The sequence below is a fragment of the Salmo trutta genome, chromosome 21, assembly GCF_901001165.1.
Source record: "Salmo trutta chromosome 21, fSalTru1.1, whole genome shotgun sequence".
NCBI classification, from domain to species: Eukaryota; Metazoa; Chordata; class Actinopteri; order Salmoniformes; family Salmonidae; genus Salmo; species Salmo trutta.
In genome coordinates, this window is record NC_042977.1 from 31657119 (window position 1) to 31673488 (window position 16370).

The window sequence follows — 16370 nt, forward strand, 5'->3', positions numbered from 1 at the left end:
CGAACGCCAAACAAACACGTACACAAAACACAGGGTTGAAACCCAAGAAAAAGAGCGAGGAGTACCTCGAATAAATACACACACGCACAATGATTAACACACGGGACGAGACCCGTAATCATCTGCGCAATCCACAATGGCACGAAAGCCCAAAACACACAGCACAGGTACTCACACGCACCAACGGACATTGTAACAATAATCCACAGCACCATGGTGAACAAAGGCCACATATATACAAATACAATCAGTGGGAATAGGGGCCAGGTGTGTGCAATGAAAGTTCCGGAGGGATCCGTGACAATCTGTTTAGAACAATGGCCTCACACACTCACACAGATCAATAGTGTAAGAGAAGCCACACGATACTAGTGTCGCTGAAGTTGGATCTATATTGCCTTCTAAGATACAACCACTAGTTTCACCACATACCACCATCAGAGCCATATATCTAAATGTATGCCTCTGACCATCATATACCATCGAGCATTCTTGGTATATTCTTGGCTTACATCCATTATTGAGAATCCGGGCAACCCAGGTTAACTGAAGTGGATCAGCATCACATACCGTACCCAGTACATATATTGTCTATTGAATTTTTGCATTAGGTGTTTTCCCCCCGCCAATCTAATAATAACAATATTGTGTTTTGTCGTCAGAAACTATATGATAAGAGTAACATTGACATTTGATGGTTAGCTTAGCTCCAACTTTTGTTCTCATTGAGCATGTCTAACTTGTATGTAAGACCATAGCCTAGGACTATTGATCCATGGTTAGGTTTTGATTGCCCATGTGCTGGAGTTTCCAGGTTACACGGCGGAGAATGTGTTGGGGAGGGAGGTGGGCCCCATCAGCGCTTACGTCCGTGTGGTCACCAGGAAACCTGCCCTGTGCATCGGCCTGGAAGACATCTGCCTCTGAGGCTGTCAAAGTGGGGAGTGGGACCCCATGAAATAAATCTGAAAGACTGAGGCCTCCTCAGCCCAGTCCCACAAGCTCTCTCTGTACAGAATGTGAATAATTGGTGAAAAAATAGAACTGTTTGTGTGTTACTGAGGACGCGTTAGGACCCAGGAGCTGACAGCCCAAGGTTAGAACTGACAGACCAGAGAGGAGTAACATATGTCAAACTTGGCCCACGTGGGTCCAACTGGTGACTGTAAAATATGCCTGTTTGCTGTAACTAGCCACACGTTTCTCTGTGTTTCCTTGAATATATACCTCCTAATATATCTCTGAAGATGAATGGTGCTTATACTCAGTCAATAAACCTTGTATTATGCTAGTGTATGTATAGTTGGTTTTTTTATTTTTTATTATTTGACCTTTTTCTGGTCTTTATTTAAATAGCTGTGAAAATGTCATTCTACAGAGGTGGCCCAATTCCAACAGAGGTAGATTCTTGGCACCACCAGATCCAAATAAAACCCACTTTAACCATTCCAAGTCATTTATAATCACTGATGTGTACTAATAATCTATGCATCCCAAACACACACATAGACCAGATGATTTGTATGACTTTTCAGCACTTTTATTAGAGATTCCATATAGACAAATATTTCAAGTTTTTTATACAAACTATATAAAAATGTGAGCATGCTCTTGCTCGTATACAAAGTCTGGAATGATAAAACATGTATCATATCTGGTATAACAATATGGAAATGAAGTGGTAAAATAATTTAATATACAAAAACATTTTTCCCTAAAACGATTATGGCAGCAATATGGGAGTAGGCCTCCGGTTTCCAGTACATTTCCAGTGCCATAAATGTACGCTTGTTTGTAATGCATCTGTTACACAGATGGTAATAAAAGTCTGTTGAGGTATGTTTTTCAAAAGTTCATTAGAAAGTGACAATTTATCACCGGATGTCCCCACCCGTGGCCCCCACAAACGAGGAATTGTGATTGGGAAGCTGCTTGAAAAAATCCCTCAGCCCAGTGAGCTCACGGTTTAGCTGATCGATGGTTTTGTGTAATCTGTCATTCTCTGAACCCAGTTCAAGCATATTTTGCTGCATTTCCACGTTGCGTTGCTTTGCCTTGTCCCTGCTTTTCCTCACCGCAACGTTATTCCTCTCGCGTCTCTGGCGGTACTCATGACTGTACCTGTCAACATTCTTTTTCACTCTGTCCTTGCCGACCTTCCGAGGAGAGGACTGGGTTGAGCTGACACCGGAGTGGCTTGAGATGGGCTCTGGGGTTGTTGGCGGAGTTGGTTGTCCCATGAGACGGCTCACGGAGGTCTTTTCGCAGGTTTCTATCTGGGAAGGTAACGACGAGGACATGTCACTGTCGCTCCAGTCCGATTCCTGCTTGATCGGTGCGCTGAAGGCCCCCTTGTCAAATCCCCCCTTCAGCTTCCTCTCGGACTCTTTTTGGCTTCCAAATGCGTATGCGTTGGTTGAACAACTTGACATATGTTGCATGTTGCTGGACGATGTAGTCGAGGCTGACATGCAGAAGTCGGTCTTTTCTTGCTTCACAGTGTTGAATAAGTCAAGGAAAAGTTCATCGTTGCAGAGTTCCAGGTGTGGCACTGCTGTCATCGACTCGATGTAGGAGCTGAAGTCGATGGCGCTCTCGTCGTCGTACATTGCAGGGGCTGTACTTAGCTCGGCCATGGTGCTTTCCTCGCCCGTGCCATGATCACCTCTACCGGGTTTACAGACCCCCTGGAGACCGCTGCTCAGTTTATTGTCGTAGAAGTTGATAGGCTCCACCGCCCAACTCATGTTGCATTGTGAAGACACGCACTGAGGATCCAGGCTGTATATGTCGCACATGAACTCTGCTTTCTGCCCTCGTGGGATCGGACGTCAATATATTTCGTTAGTAGTCAAGTAGTTGGAACAAGCTTGATACAATGCAACAATGTATCACGCTCACTCTGTATTAATATAGCTTCTTTTTATTTTCCACACCGTTGCTTCTTTCAAGTGGTGTTTAGGTTTATCCTAAAATAGTGGCTGTATAGACACTGTAGGTTATGACCTGTTTCTAACTTCTCTGAAGCGTCTGTATTTCGCGGAGTGTATTTTGTACTTTCCCCTGCTTACGTCAAAGGTTTAACTCCCCCTTTGACAAGCCAGTAGAGTTGAGTTTGAATCACGTGGTCGCCTCTTTACTACGCCACCCTCTTTACTACGAGTGTATTGATTTACAAGTGCATAATTTCATGCTGCGTATACCAAGCCAGAGTTTATAGACCCCTTTGTATTTGCAAACATTGCCGCAAGAGGGCGATGCGGGTATCTATTTACATGTTGTTTATGAGTGCATTTCACACTACTTTTGGATTATAATTGGATGTTAAGGCTCGTATGAATGTCCTGCTTAATATAATGTGTGTGTCATAATCGCAAATCAACTGCATTAATGCTTAAAAAACACTTAAACTTCAACCAGTAAAATGGCGCTTTGGCTAACTTTTGCTTCAGTTTATGCCAATGAGCATAAGCATTCTAGATAATAACTGCTGCATCCAAAATAATTATTTTACAAAAAAAGATTGGAGATTGCTTTCCTACTGCAGCCAAGAGTCGCGCGTGACGTCAGTGTGTAGCGTACTGAAAGGGTCTACTGGCTTCAATCACCTGTAAACAGGCAAATGAGGTCTGAGGTCACGCTGAGGACGACTTCTGTCTGTAATATAGGGAAAAAAATGGGTCGACCTTGTTTCCAAGTGGGTGGACCTATGCTCTCCCAAACCCACCCATGGCTGCACCCCTGCCCAGTCATTTGAAATCCATAGATTATGGCCTAATTATTTTATTTCAATTGATTGATTTCCTTATATGAACTGTAACTCAGCAAAATCATTGGAATTGTTGCATGTTACGTTTATATTTTTGTTCAGTATATTTGTAATCACACATTTTGGTGTTAAACAATTGCTGTTCAAAATACGCAGTTATCTACGTGAATGAAATTCAATGTCCATGATGACCCTGGAAATTCTTATTGTTATTTATTTTATATGTTACTATATTGCAGGGAATGCAGTCATTAGTTATAAGAGCAATTCTGCATGTTTGATGTGTTCCCACGGATATGCATTCGGTATTTTTCCATTGATGATATTCAGAACACATAGACATTTCTCGTGGCACATATGCAACTTTCTGGCAAACATTGACACTATGGCCCCTGAGTGGAATATATGTAGGGCTAAACGAAATCAGAAGGGGTGGTTACCCAGCCATTTTAGGTACACACACAGTTATTGCAGTGAAAATAATGGGTCTAGTACTGAAAATAAGAATGAAAGGCTAGAACAAATACAATTATTAATGTACTTCGTGAAAAATGTTAACAACCGTATTTACTGATCTAAGACATTGACACCGGAACCCCCTCGATGTGCAAGTGCTAATGGTTAGAGCTCAAGTCGTTTTGCTTTGCTATTGGTGCAAAGTTTCCCGGGAATATTACGTGACAACCACAATTTCGCGCCAAATTCATTGCAGCCGCACGACATAACTACATCCTACAGAAGGTAAGATATTTCTATAGTATCAGAAGATAAATTAACGATATGGGTCATTTCGTATTGAATCTTTTATGTTATTAAAGCGAATTCAGATGACCTATATGTGTTTGGGAGTTAAAGTAATGTCACTCATTAATGTACTGGGTTTCCTCGGCTAAGTTAGTGTCTTGCACGCTATAACGTTAGCTAGCTACTGTTTACACTTGTCTTGAACATGCCAGCCATTATGTTATTTAATTCAACATGATTAGGATGATGATGCTTAATTTAGAGGAAGTAGCTAGTTTAGGATTTATAAAAAATATTTTCTTTCTAGTTTACAAGTTTTTCGGACGTATCTAGTCAACTACCCAGATAGCTAGCTAGCTAATGTTGTTAGTTAGCTGGCTAGTATGCATTGTTTCACTTTCATTGCACGTGTCAAAAGGATGCAAGTAGCAACAACTAGCCTGGCGTTGTTATTATTATCTAACTGTAGCTCAACTCAGCTATTTTACATGCTGGTTGCATAATGTTTTTGTAAAAGTCAATTACGCATGCATGTATTTAACTTTTTTGTTTTTGACTGTTTTAGCTAATCAACCAGATTGTATTTCCAGGACCTGTGATCATTCAGGATGTCTTCACCAACATCAACTCCCGGTGGAAGCAAGCGCAGTAGGGATGACATTCCAGTCACTCGTAAGTTGTACAGAAACAGGTTTTCTGAGTCATATTTACAGAGTTATGTTGATTGTTGACTTGTATATGTATTTTTTCTGTCTGTAGCCAGCAGTGATGGCCTGGTCTCTCCTCCTTCCCAGCGGCGACGAGGTCAGGACTCATCCAATGGGGATCTGCCAGCCATGCCCACATCTCCAGCCACAGATATTGCCAGCCCTGCAGTCCATGACACCTCTCTGTTCTCCAGCCCACGCCGTTCAGGTAACTGCCTTACCATCATTGACACACAGAATGCTGCTTGATGCTATTTGAGAGTCCTTTTTGCAGTTATAAAAATGTTTAATTCTGCAGTATTGCCATTTCTGGTACGGAAACACTTCTCCAGGCTTTGTGACATCAGGGCCCTTATCCACAAAGCATCTCAGAATAGGAGTGCTGATCTAGGATCAGTTTTATATGGACAGATCCTAGATCAGCACACCTACTCTGATATGCTTTGTGGATACGGGCCCAGATCATTTGTGCAACAACTGCAAAAAATAAACTGGAACTGTACTTGAAAGAACTGAGATGCTGACCCTATGATATCACTCAATGTCATGTCAATGTCCTATCCTCTTCTCCCCAGTTCTCCCCAGTGAGGTGGACATGAGCTCCCCTCTGATGTACGGGACTCCTAGCTCCAGGGTGGAGGGGACCCCCCGCAGTGGCGTGCGCGGCACCCCAGTCAGACAGCGCCCTGACCTGGGCTCTGTCAGGAAGGCCCCCCAGGTGGACCTCCACACCGAGCCGGTCAGTAGGGAAACTCCTATATGGAGAATGATAGTCAGGAATTTTATAACTGCTAATGCTACATAGATATAGAATGATACCATTAAATCTCTAACAGTTTAGGACATTTTCTACTCCACCAGCCAAGTGCAGATGGTGCAGTAGCCAGTGAGCAGGCAGCGGGACAGAAGCTGGTTATCTGGGGCACTGATGTCAACGTGGGAACGTGCAAGGAGAAGTTTCAGGTATGGAAGTTAAGTGTGCCTTCATTGGTGTAGAAAAATAAATAATGAAAATGTAATTGATAAAGAAAAGTTTAGTTAAATCTATTTAGATCGATAGAAGCTAGTTATCTGAATGCTTTTATTGTTAATTTTCCTACAGAGATTCCTGCAGAGGTTCATTGACCCCACATCTAAGGAGGATGAGAATGCTGGTTTGGACCTGAATGAGCCTCTCTACATGCAGAAGCTGGAGGAGGTAGGGTCTCCCATCTGTGTGACACCAAAACAGTGATCAACCATTTACCTCTAGTTCATCTTGGATTTGGTTTTCTTGAGAAAAGTAATGCGACATTTTGCTTGTCATTTTGCAGTGATGTTAATTTTCTTTTTCTGTTGTCCCTCTAGATCAGTGTGATTGGTGAGCCTGTGCTGAATGTCAACTGCAGCCATGTGCAGTCCTTTGATGCAGACCTGTACAGGCAGCTCATCTCCTATCCCCAGGTAAATACACATGTATACATGTGCCAGATGGTCTTGCACATTAATATTAATGGAGGATAGTGAGCTATGAATGCAAAGTAAAAACGAAAATCCCTTATGACCGTATTAAATCCAATTGTGACAGCAAGCACAGGCGGTTTTCTTTCTTTATCTGCCATTTATTACCATGGGCCTGCCCATAGAGATACAATATGTTTAATGATGTGGGCATACCAATATAAATGGTGATTCATAACGTTTCTCCTAAATCTATATCACAGGAAGTCATCCCTACATTTGACATGGCCGTCAACGAGCTGTTCTTCGAGCGTTTCCCAGACTCCATCTTGGAACACCAGATCCAGGTGCGGCCATACAACGCCCTGAAGACCAGGAACATGAGGAGCCTAAACCCTGAAGGTAATAGTCTAGACTAGGGTTCGCCAACCTTTTTTTAGCATGAGAGCTACAATAACAAAAAATAAACGTTGCGAGCTATGAGACTCGATATTGAGCTCAGGTGCATCCTGTTTCCATTGATCATCCTTGATGTTTCTACAACTTGATTGGACATGATTTGGAAAGGCACACACACCTGTCTATGTAAGGTCCCACAGTTGACAGTGCATGTCAGAGCAAAAACCAAGCCATGAGGTCAGAGGAATTGTCTGTTGAGCTCCGAGACATGATTGTGTCGAGGCACATATCTGGGGAAGGGTACCAAAAAATGTCTGCAGCATTGAAGACCCCAAGAACACAGTGGCCTCCATCATTCTTAAATGGAAGAAGTTTAGGACCACCAAGACTGTTTTTAGAGCTGGCCGCCCAGCCAAACTGAGCAATCGGGGAAGAAGGGCCTTGGTCAGGGAGGTGACCAAGAACCCGATGGTCACTCTGACAGAGTTCCTCTGTGGAAATGGGAGAACCTTTCAGAAGGACAACCATCTCTGCAGCACTCCACCAATTAGGCCTTTATGGTAGAGTGGTCAGATGGAAGCCACTCCTAAGTAAAAGGCACATGACAGCCCGCTTGAGTTTGCCAAAAGGCACCTAAAGAACTCTCAGACCATGAGAAACAAGGTTTTCTGGTTTGATGAAACCAAGATTGAACTCTTTGTTCTGAATGCCAAGCGTCTGGAGGAAAAGTGGCACCATTCCTATGGGGAAGCGTGGTGGCAGCAGCATGCTGTGGGGATCTTTTTCAGGGACTGGGAGACTAGTCAGGATCGAGGGAAAGATGAACGGTGCAAAGTACCGAGAGATTCTTGATGAAAACTTGCGCCAGAGCGCTCAGACTGGGGCAAAGGTTCACCTTCCAACAGGACAACGACCCTTAGCACACAGCCAAGACAACGCAGGAGTGGCTTCGGGACAAGTCTCTGAATGTTCTTGAGTGACCCAGCCAGAGCCTGAACTTGAACCTGATCGAACACCTCTGGAGATATCTGAAAGTAGCTGTGCATCGACGCTCCCCATCCAACCTGGCCGAGCTTGAGATTATCTGTAGGGAAGAATGGGAGAAACTCCCCAAATACAGGTGTGCCAAGCTTGTAGCGTCATACCCAAGAAGACCCGAGGCTGTAACCTCTGCCAAAGGTGCTTCAACAAAGTACTGAGTTAAGGGTCTGAAATACTTATGTAAATGTGATTATTTCAGTTATATATTTTTATAAATTTGCCAAAATGTATAAATACCTGGTTTTGCTTTGTCATTATAGGGTATTGTGTATAGATTGATGAGGGAAAAAAAACGATTTATTAATTTTTAGATTAAGGCTGTAACGTAACAATGTGGGAAAAATATCTAGCTGGTCTGGGCCATGTCATATTATGGATGTCTAGCTTCCCTGAACAACCCATGCAGATCTGTTGGAGACCCCTGGTCTGGGCCATGTCATATTATGGATGTCTAGCTTCCCTGAACAACCCATGCAGATCTGTTGGAGACCCCTGGTCTGGGCCATGTCATATTATGGATGTCTAGCTTCCCTGAACAACCCTTGCAGATCTGTTGCACAATCATATGAAGAGTTAATCATGTTTTCTTTCAATTTCAAGCATTTGATCATGCGGCCTAGAGTGCCAAATGGTTTGCACTTTTGGGACTAAAGATCTATTTGAACCCAGGTCTGGTGCTTAATGATTTGTTTTTAATACAATCTTGCCTCGCTGTCCCTCTCCTCCCAGACATTGATCAGATGATCACCATCGGTGGCATGGTGATCAGGACCTCCCAGCTGATCCCAGAAATGCAGGAGGCCTTCTTCCAGTGCCAGGTGTGTGCCTTCTCTACCCGTGTGGAGGTGGACCGTGGCCGCATCGCAGAACCTGCAGTGTGCCGCAACTGCAACACCACCCACAGCCTGGCCCTCATCCATAACCGCTCTGCCTTCTCCGACAAACAGATGGTGAGCTATGGGGAGAGGAAGAAGGCACCAGTAGTTGTTTTTTTATAGTAGGACAAGACACCAATACATGAACTACTGAACCATCTGCAACTAGAGGCGTTCCGTATAGACCTGGTCGATCCAGGGGCCGCGCTGTGTGTGTTGGCTACTGTGAGTGTGAGCAAGTGACACGTGGGAGAGACGACAACCAACCAAGCCGACTCGTGCTACAGTAGACTAATATCTGCCCATAGCTAGGTTATATATCATCCAATATGATTACTCAGTACCTGTCTTGACTGCATCAAACCAGGAGAAACTAGTTAAGCTAGCTTAGCCAATCAAGACATGCGTTTTCTCGTCCTACACAATAACAAACAACTCCATTGAAAATATTAAGTAGCAGCCTGCCTGTTAGCCTGTACTTCCTTTTCACTTTGAATTCTGTCATTTTAATTCCATCTTCCATTTATTAGATATCTCATAACTTTTGCCACACACGGAGGTAAAATGTACCCCCGCACATTGACTCAGTACCAGCACCCCCTGTATATAGCCTTGTTATTTTATTTTTTACTTTAGTTTATTTAGTAAATATTTTCTTAACTCTATTTCTTGAACTGCATTGTTGGTTAACCTCTCTAGTACATGTGGGACGAACTCGTCCCACCTACGTAACAGCCACTGAAATCCAGTGGCGCGATTTTTGAATCGTTAGAAATGCTATAACTTCAATTTCTCAAACATATGACTATTTCACAGCTATTTAAAGACAAGAATCTCGTTAATCTAACCCCACTGTCCGATTTCAAAAAGGCTTTACAACAAAAGCAAAACATTAGATTATGTCAGCAGAGTACCCAGCCAGAAATAATCACACAGCCATTTTTCAAGCTAGCATATCATGTCACATAAACCCAAACCACAGCTAAATGCAGCACTAACCTTTTATAATCTTCATCAGATGACACACCTAGGACATTGTGTTATACAATACATGCATGTCTGTTCAATCAAGTTCATATTTATATCAAAAACCAGCTTTTTACATTAGCATGTGACGTTCAGAAAAAGCATAACCACCGCAAACTTCCGGTGAATTTACTAACAGTTTGCTAAATTACTCACGATAAACGTTCACAAAAAGCATAACAATTATTTTAAGAATTATAGATACATTACCCCTCTATGCACTCGATATGTCCGATTTTAAAATAGCTTTTCGGATGAAGCACATTTTGCAATAATCTAAGTACATAGCCCGGCATTACAGGGCTAGCTATTTAGACACCCACCCAGGTCAGCCTCCACCAAAATCACATTTCCTATAAGAAAGATGTTCTTACCTTGCTTGTTCTTCATCAGAATACACTGCCAGGACTTCTACTTCAATAACAAATGTTGGTTTGGTCCCAAATAATCCATCGTTATGTTCCAACAGCGACGTTTTGTTCGTGAGTTCTAGAATGCTTTTTCGCGGTGTCGCGCATGGCGCATTGGCGTGTCAAAAATGTCTAAATATTCCATTACCGTACTTCGAAGCATGTCAACCGCTGTTTAAAACCAATTTTTATGCCATTTATGTCATAGAGAAGTGTTAATATTCCGACCGGGAGTATGCATTGAGCCTAAACAGCCGAATAAAATTTCTCCTCAGAAGCGACTCATGCACGCGCATCATTGAAAGGTCCTCCGAGCATCCACTTACAAAAGGCGATAATATATTTCAACCTGAGGTTCCCTCGTAAACCTTCAGTTATTTCGCGGGCTCTGAGAGCCTATTGGAGCCCTGGGAATTGTCACGTTACAGCTAAGATCCTTACTTTTCAATAAAAAGAGGTAAGACGCACGACTCCTTGTCAGACAGGGTACTTCCTGCTTGAAACCTTGTCAGGTTTTTGCCTGCCATAGGAGTTCTGTTATACTCACAGACACCATTCAAACAGTTTTAGAAAATTCAGAGTGTTTTCTATCCAAACCTGAACAATAATATGCATATTCTAGCTTCTGAGTTGGTGTAGGAGGCCGTTAAAAATGGGAACATATTTTTTCCAAAATTCTCAATACTGCCCCCTATACCAAACAGGTTAAGGGCTTGTAAGTAAGCATTTCACAGTAAGATCTACACCTGTTGTATTTGGCACGTCACATGATTTGTAGCCTATTGCCGCTTTGACTTACGATTGTCCAACAACAAGGTACACGCGCCACTATTGTGAAAAGAGCAGCAGCATAAATGCATACAATTTCTCTCTACTGCAGCAGTCTTGTTCAGCTGTGTACGGGTCCTTCCAGACAAGTCAGTTAAAGTTACACATACCCGTGACAATCAGATCCAACCCAGAACTTTGACATTATTTAGAATTCTGGATCCGGACCCGCTCGGGTCTCAGGTATTCGGGTACAGGTGGATCCTTGAATACCTCTACCAAGGAGAGGGGATGTCTTTATACTGTACGACAGTCTGCTTACCTTCAATGGAAGATATACTTTTCTTTGATGGTGTTGGAACAGAGCTGATGGGATAATGGTTTAGTTACCCATTAGAGCTTATCTTCCTGGGTTAGTTCACAAATACAATACTAGTGTATTCCCAGCCACAACTAAAGAAGCAGAGTTCCTTTTTTCTCACTGATGAATTTTCTCCTCTCTGTTTTTCAGATCAAAGTGCAGGAGTCTCCTGATGACATGCCTGCTGGGCAGACCCCTCACACCACCATAGTGTACGCTCACAACGACCTGGTCGACAAAGTACAGCCAGGAGACCGCATCAACATCACTGGTGAGCTGTTTGACCCGCAAAAGAAATAGCTGTGAACCGATGGCTGTATAGCTTTGCTGTTGGTGATATGGTCACACAGGCTATGAAGGGCTAAGAGTTTTAACTTTCCATGTGATCTGACCAAGAAAGACTCTGCTCTAGTTAAAGAGGCAATCCGCAGTTGCTACACCAATTTTTTTACTTATATATGAATTAGATATACTCATTGACTTTTGAGGAATATAATTTAAACTAAGCTCACGAGGCACTTAACTGCCAGAAACCAAAATATAAGCTTGTTTTACTTCAATCTTTGTATACACTGTAAAACCTCAAAATATGCTTAAAGCTATCATTTCGATGTCTTTGATGGTCAGTCCTTGCGACAATAATTGTCTATGAATGGTGGTTACATTTCTCTAGGCCCATCCCTCTGCTTTTTTTACCAAAACAAAGGCGGGGTGCCCACTTTATTGATTCAACTGCGGATTGACCCTTTAAAGCCTATAACCATGGGCCTAGTTTTCCTGGTCCAGTCACATCAGGTAAAGCTATTGGCCCTAGTCATGCATACTGCTGCTGTGCCTTACTGCAGTTTGGTCCTATAGACCCATTTTCTGTCCACGTCATGAAAAGTTGCCCGCGCAGTTCATCAGAAAAATCTTTGTTTACAAAGCAGTGGATATGATCACATGCAACATAAAATGCAGCTTGTGCAAGTTAAACAAACACGTAATCAAATGGTTATCATCCACAATATCGCAGATGTCATCAGAGGATTGATTACCTAGCAAGCCAGCGAGGCAGGGTAATATATGCCAAATAGAGCTAGATAAAGCCAGAAGAATAATGTACTTGTTGAACATGGCTATAGCCATCAGCCTTGTGTGTTTTTATGGTGATCACTCACTCAGTTTGTGAAGGTTATGAGACTCCCAACAACAGTGTTAGCTATCCTTCTGCAGAGCTTTTTGATGTCAGGATGCACGTACATTACTAACGTGACATTTGATGGTAAACAGAAAATGACTATCGTCATTACTAAACTCATCTCCACAACAGGTATCTACAGAGCGGTTCCTATGCGTGAGAACCCTCGCCAGAGCACCGTGAAATCGGTGTACAAGACCCACATCGACGTCATCCACTTCCGTAAGACGGACGAGAAGCGCCTTCACGGGCTGGATGAGGATTCAGACCAGAAGCTTTTCACTGAGGAGCGCGTCCAGACACTGAAGGAGCTGGCCGCCAAACCGGACGTGTACGAGCGTCTTTCCTCCGCCCTGGCCCCCAGCATCTACGAACAAGAGGATATCAAGAAGGTCAGTGGGGATGGTTATCAACTATCAGTCAAGGATGAGTTTCCCAGAAGCAACATTGCAGCTCTAAGATCATATTTTCTACATTGCTTGCTGTGGTTATAAGATGTTTGTACGACAATGCTTTTGGGAAACTCGCCACAGGACAATTGTCCCATCGATCCCTTCAGATGACCATAGTGTGGCGTCCTCTGCTGCCAGGGATGTGTAACTGCAGTCTTTCATATTAGTGGATTTTGCTTTTATTCAACATCCATGAACAGTACTATAAAGTTTGTCATTCTTTTCCCAGGGCATTTTACTGCAGCAATTGTTTGATTTTGCCTACATTTAGATTTTATTTTAATTTAAGTCATGACCAGGACGAACTTTCTCTTCCACAGGGTATTCTTCTCCAGCTGTTCGGGGGCACCCGTAAAGACTTCAGCCAGACAGGCCGCGGTAACTTCCGTGCCGAGGTTAACATCCTGCTCTGTGGAGACCCCGGTACCTCCAAGTCCCAGCTGCTGCAGTACGTGTTCAACCTGGTGCCCCGCGGTCAGTACACGTCTGGGAAGGGCTCCAGCGCCGTGGGCCTCACAGCCTACGTGATGAAGGACCCAGAGACCAAGCAGCTTGTACTGCAGACCGGAGCCCTGGTGCTCAGTGATAACGGGATATGCTGTATTGATGAGTTTGACAAGATGAGCGACAGCACGCGCTCTGTGCTGCATGAGGTCATGGAGCAGCAGACTCTCTCCATTGCCAAGGTGGGTTTAGAAAAGGACAAAACAAGTTGAGACTGAAGTTTCAGCGCAATGCTCAGGACTAGTCCTAATGACCAGTGCACTTCTGGAAAAACGTTACATTTTTACGTGTTGAATTTGGTGTTGCTAACAGAATGATGAAATAGTTTTACTACTGTAGAAGCATTCTGATTTGTTTATGTTTTGATAGATGGTTAGTAATGGTGAACGACAGGGTAGTTTCTCACAAAGCACTTCTCTTTGTGCAGGCTGGAATTATTTGCCAGCTCAATGCTCGCACCTCCGTCCTGGCAGCAGCCAATCCCGTGGAGTCTCAGTGGAACCCCAAGAAGACAACCATCGAGAACATCCAGCTCCCTCACACACTGCTGTCAAGGTAAATATTACCTGATAGCTTAACAGCCCTGAACACTGTTGGTATATGGTGTTGATTGTCAATAATATCCTATTTGGGTCGCTTCACTGACGGCCACTGAACCGCAAACAACTGAGACTTGTTGGCATAGATAAATGTTGCACTCACAACATGCATATAATTGACATTTTAGTAATTTAGCAGATGCTCTTATCCACAGCGACTTACAGGAGCAATTAGGGTTAAGTGCCTTGCTCAAGGGCCCATCAACATACTTTTCACTTAGTCGGCTCAGGGATTCAAACTGGCGACCTTTCGGTTACTGGCTCAACGCTCTTATGAGCTGTTGTAAATCAATAAGGTTTATGTATGTTAGGTATTATATAATCAAAATGCCATTTTGTTCCCTACAGATTTGATCTGATCTTCCTGATGCTGGATCCTCAAGACGAGGCATACGACCGTCGCCTGGCTCACCACCTGGTGGCGCTCTACTACCAGAGCGAGGAGCAGATCGAGGAAGAGTTCCTGGACATGGCAGTGCTGAAGGACTACATTGCATACGCTCGCACTTACATCAACCCCAGACTGAACGAAGAAGCCAGCCAGGCACTCATTGAAGTACGATATCATTTAAATAAAATGCTCCAAGTTAAAAGTGGTTGTGATGTAGATGTAACTTCAGGGCCTGACATTAGCACTATGCCACCAGATAAATACTGGGGGGAAAAAAGTATTGAGTGACTGGCTAGTAAACAAATGTCATCCATCCACTGGCTTCTGGAGGAAAATATTTGATTCTGGCCCCGAGTTGTGTGAAAGTGCTAGTTCCAGGTTTAGGCCAGACAAAGACCTTCTGGTCAAAACATTGCACTTAAATATAATGCGAGAGCATTCAAAAGTGTAAAAGGGCTTTATAAAGAAATTGGATTGACTGTATGGGTATCTTTCTCTCCCAGGCCTATGTGGACATGAGGAAGATCGGCAGCGGGCGGGGGATGGTGTCTGCCTACCCCAGGCAGCTGGAGTCTCTGATCCGACTGGCCGAGGCCCATGCCAAGGTGCGCTTCTCTGACAAGGTGGAGACAGTCGACGTGGAGGAGGCCAAGAGACTGCACCGTGAGGCCCTCAAGCAGTCTGCTACAGACCCCAGGACTGGCTTCGTAGACATCTCCATTCTCACAACTGGTATGGAAGCCTTTGTCTAAAACAACACTTTTTCCACTAGCACTGACTGCTGATAAATACTTAAAGGGAAAATTGACTTGATACGATTTGTGATGTCTCACCTAGCTATCTTAAGATGAAAGCACTAATTGTTATGTCGCTCTGCTAAATTACTAAAATGTCTGTGTAGTTCCTGGTCACATACTATGACAGCTCTTCAAATTCCTGTCTGCCATGCCATGTTTAATGTTTAGAATTGGTTGACTATGCAAACCCAACCTTAGTCAGTATCTTAAAGTATTAACCTGTCTTGTTTTTACTCAATCCAGGAATGAGTGCCACAGCCCGTAAGCGTAAGGAGGAAGTGGCCCAGGCTCTGAAAAAAATGATCCAGTCCAGGGGAAAGACCCCTGCCATGAAATACCAGCAGCTGTTTGATGACCTCAGAGGACAGTCTGAAGCCGTAAGTAGTACCTATCAGCTCTGCTTTTCCTATTGAAGAGAACTAACTATATAGGACATGTATTTTAATTGGATGGCAGGCATATCTTCTGAATATGGTGTATATCTGACCCTTGTGTTTTCCCCCCAATTATTTCTTTTTTTCAGGCAATAACGAAGGACATGTTTGAAGAGGCTCTGCGTGCCCTGGCAGACGAAGACTATCTGACCGTCACTGGAAAGACTGTTCGCCTGCTGTAAAACACACGCATCTCCCTTCTTTCCTTGTACAGTCATTGAATTCACATGTATTTCCCTGTAGCAACAGCTTTCTCGCTGTACTGAATACTGGTGTGTAAAGAATGTTTGACCATGTTGGCTAGCATTGTATGCTTTGTGATTCCTGGTAGTGCTTGGTGTCTCAGATGTTATTATGGGGCGCAATAAATAAATGCTTTTGTATGTCATTTGTAATGTTGAGGGTTGCTTTTATTATCTTTTTTTTAAATAAATTGATTTGTCTATAATATTTAAATGAACATTGGACTAACA

The 16370-nt window shown here is 43.3% G+C and overlaps 2 protein-coding genes across 3 annotated transcripts; one reads left to right on the forward strand and one right to left on the reverse strand.

Moving 5' to 3' along the window:
- Window positions 1–1518: 1518 nt before the first annotated feature.
- LOC115157169 (CCAAT/enhancer-binding protein delta-like) lies at window positions 1519–3063 on the reverse strand. The gene has a single exon (XM_029705185.1). It carries the CDS (start codon window positions 2796–2798, stop codon window positions 1875–1877), a length of 924 nt encoding a protein of 307 aa, XP_029561045.1. The 5' UTR covers window positions 2799–3063; the 3' UTR covers window positions 1519–1874.
- Window positions 3064–3854: 791 nt separating this feature from the next.
- LOC115157171 (DNA replication licensing factor mcm4) lies at window positions 3855–16345 on the forward strand. 2 transcript variants are annotated; one of them, XM_029705186.1, is made up of 17 exons: window positions 3855–4510; window positions 5079–5185; window positions 5273–5428; window positions 5796–5959; window positions 6082–6183; window positions 6323–6418; window positions 6568–6663; window positions 6924–7062; window positions 8830–9050; window positions 11691–11811; window positions 12853–13112; window positions 13493–13858; window positions 14104–14231; window positions 14624–14831; window positions 15170–15398; window positions 15707–15840; window positions 15987–16345. In XM_029705186.1, exons 2-17 carry the CDS (start codon window positions 5122–5124, stop codon window positions 16077–16079), a joined length of 2577 nt encoding a protein of 858 aa, XP_029561046.1. In that variant the 5' UTR covers window positions 3855–4510; window positions 5079–5121; the 3' UTR covers window positions 16080–16345. The 2 variants fall into 2 exon arrangements, with proteins under 2 accessions (XP_029561046.1, XP_029561048.1); XM_029705188.1 differs by having other exon boundaries at window positions 5104–5185.
- Window positions 16346–16370: the final 25 nt, after the last annotated feature.

Excerpts from the sequence above, each read along its gene's own strand:
- LOC115157171 (XM_029705186.1), top strand. The coding sequence starts at position 5,122 with ATGTCTTCACCAACATCAACTCCCGGTGGAAGCAAGCGCAGTAGGGAT. Across the intron at positions 5,429-5,795 it reads CTCCAGCCCACGCCGTTCAG|TTCTCCCCAGTGAGGTGGAC; the intron begins GTAACTGCCTTA and ends TCTTCTCCCCAG. Across the intron at positions 6,184-6,322 it reads CGTGCAAGGAGAAGTTTCAG|AGATTCCTGCAGAGGTTCAT; the intron begins GTATGGAAGTTA and ends ATTTTCCTACAG.
- LOC115157169 (XM_029705185.1), bottom strand. The coding sequence starts at position 2,798 with ATGTGCGACATATACAGCCTGGATCCTCAGTGCGTGTCTTCACAATGC.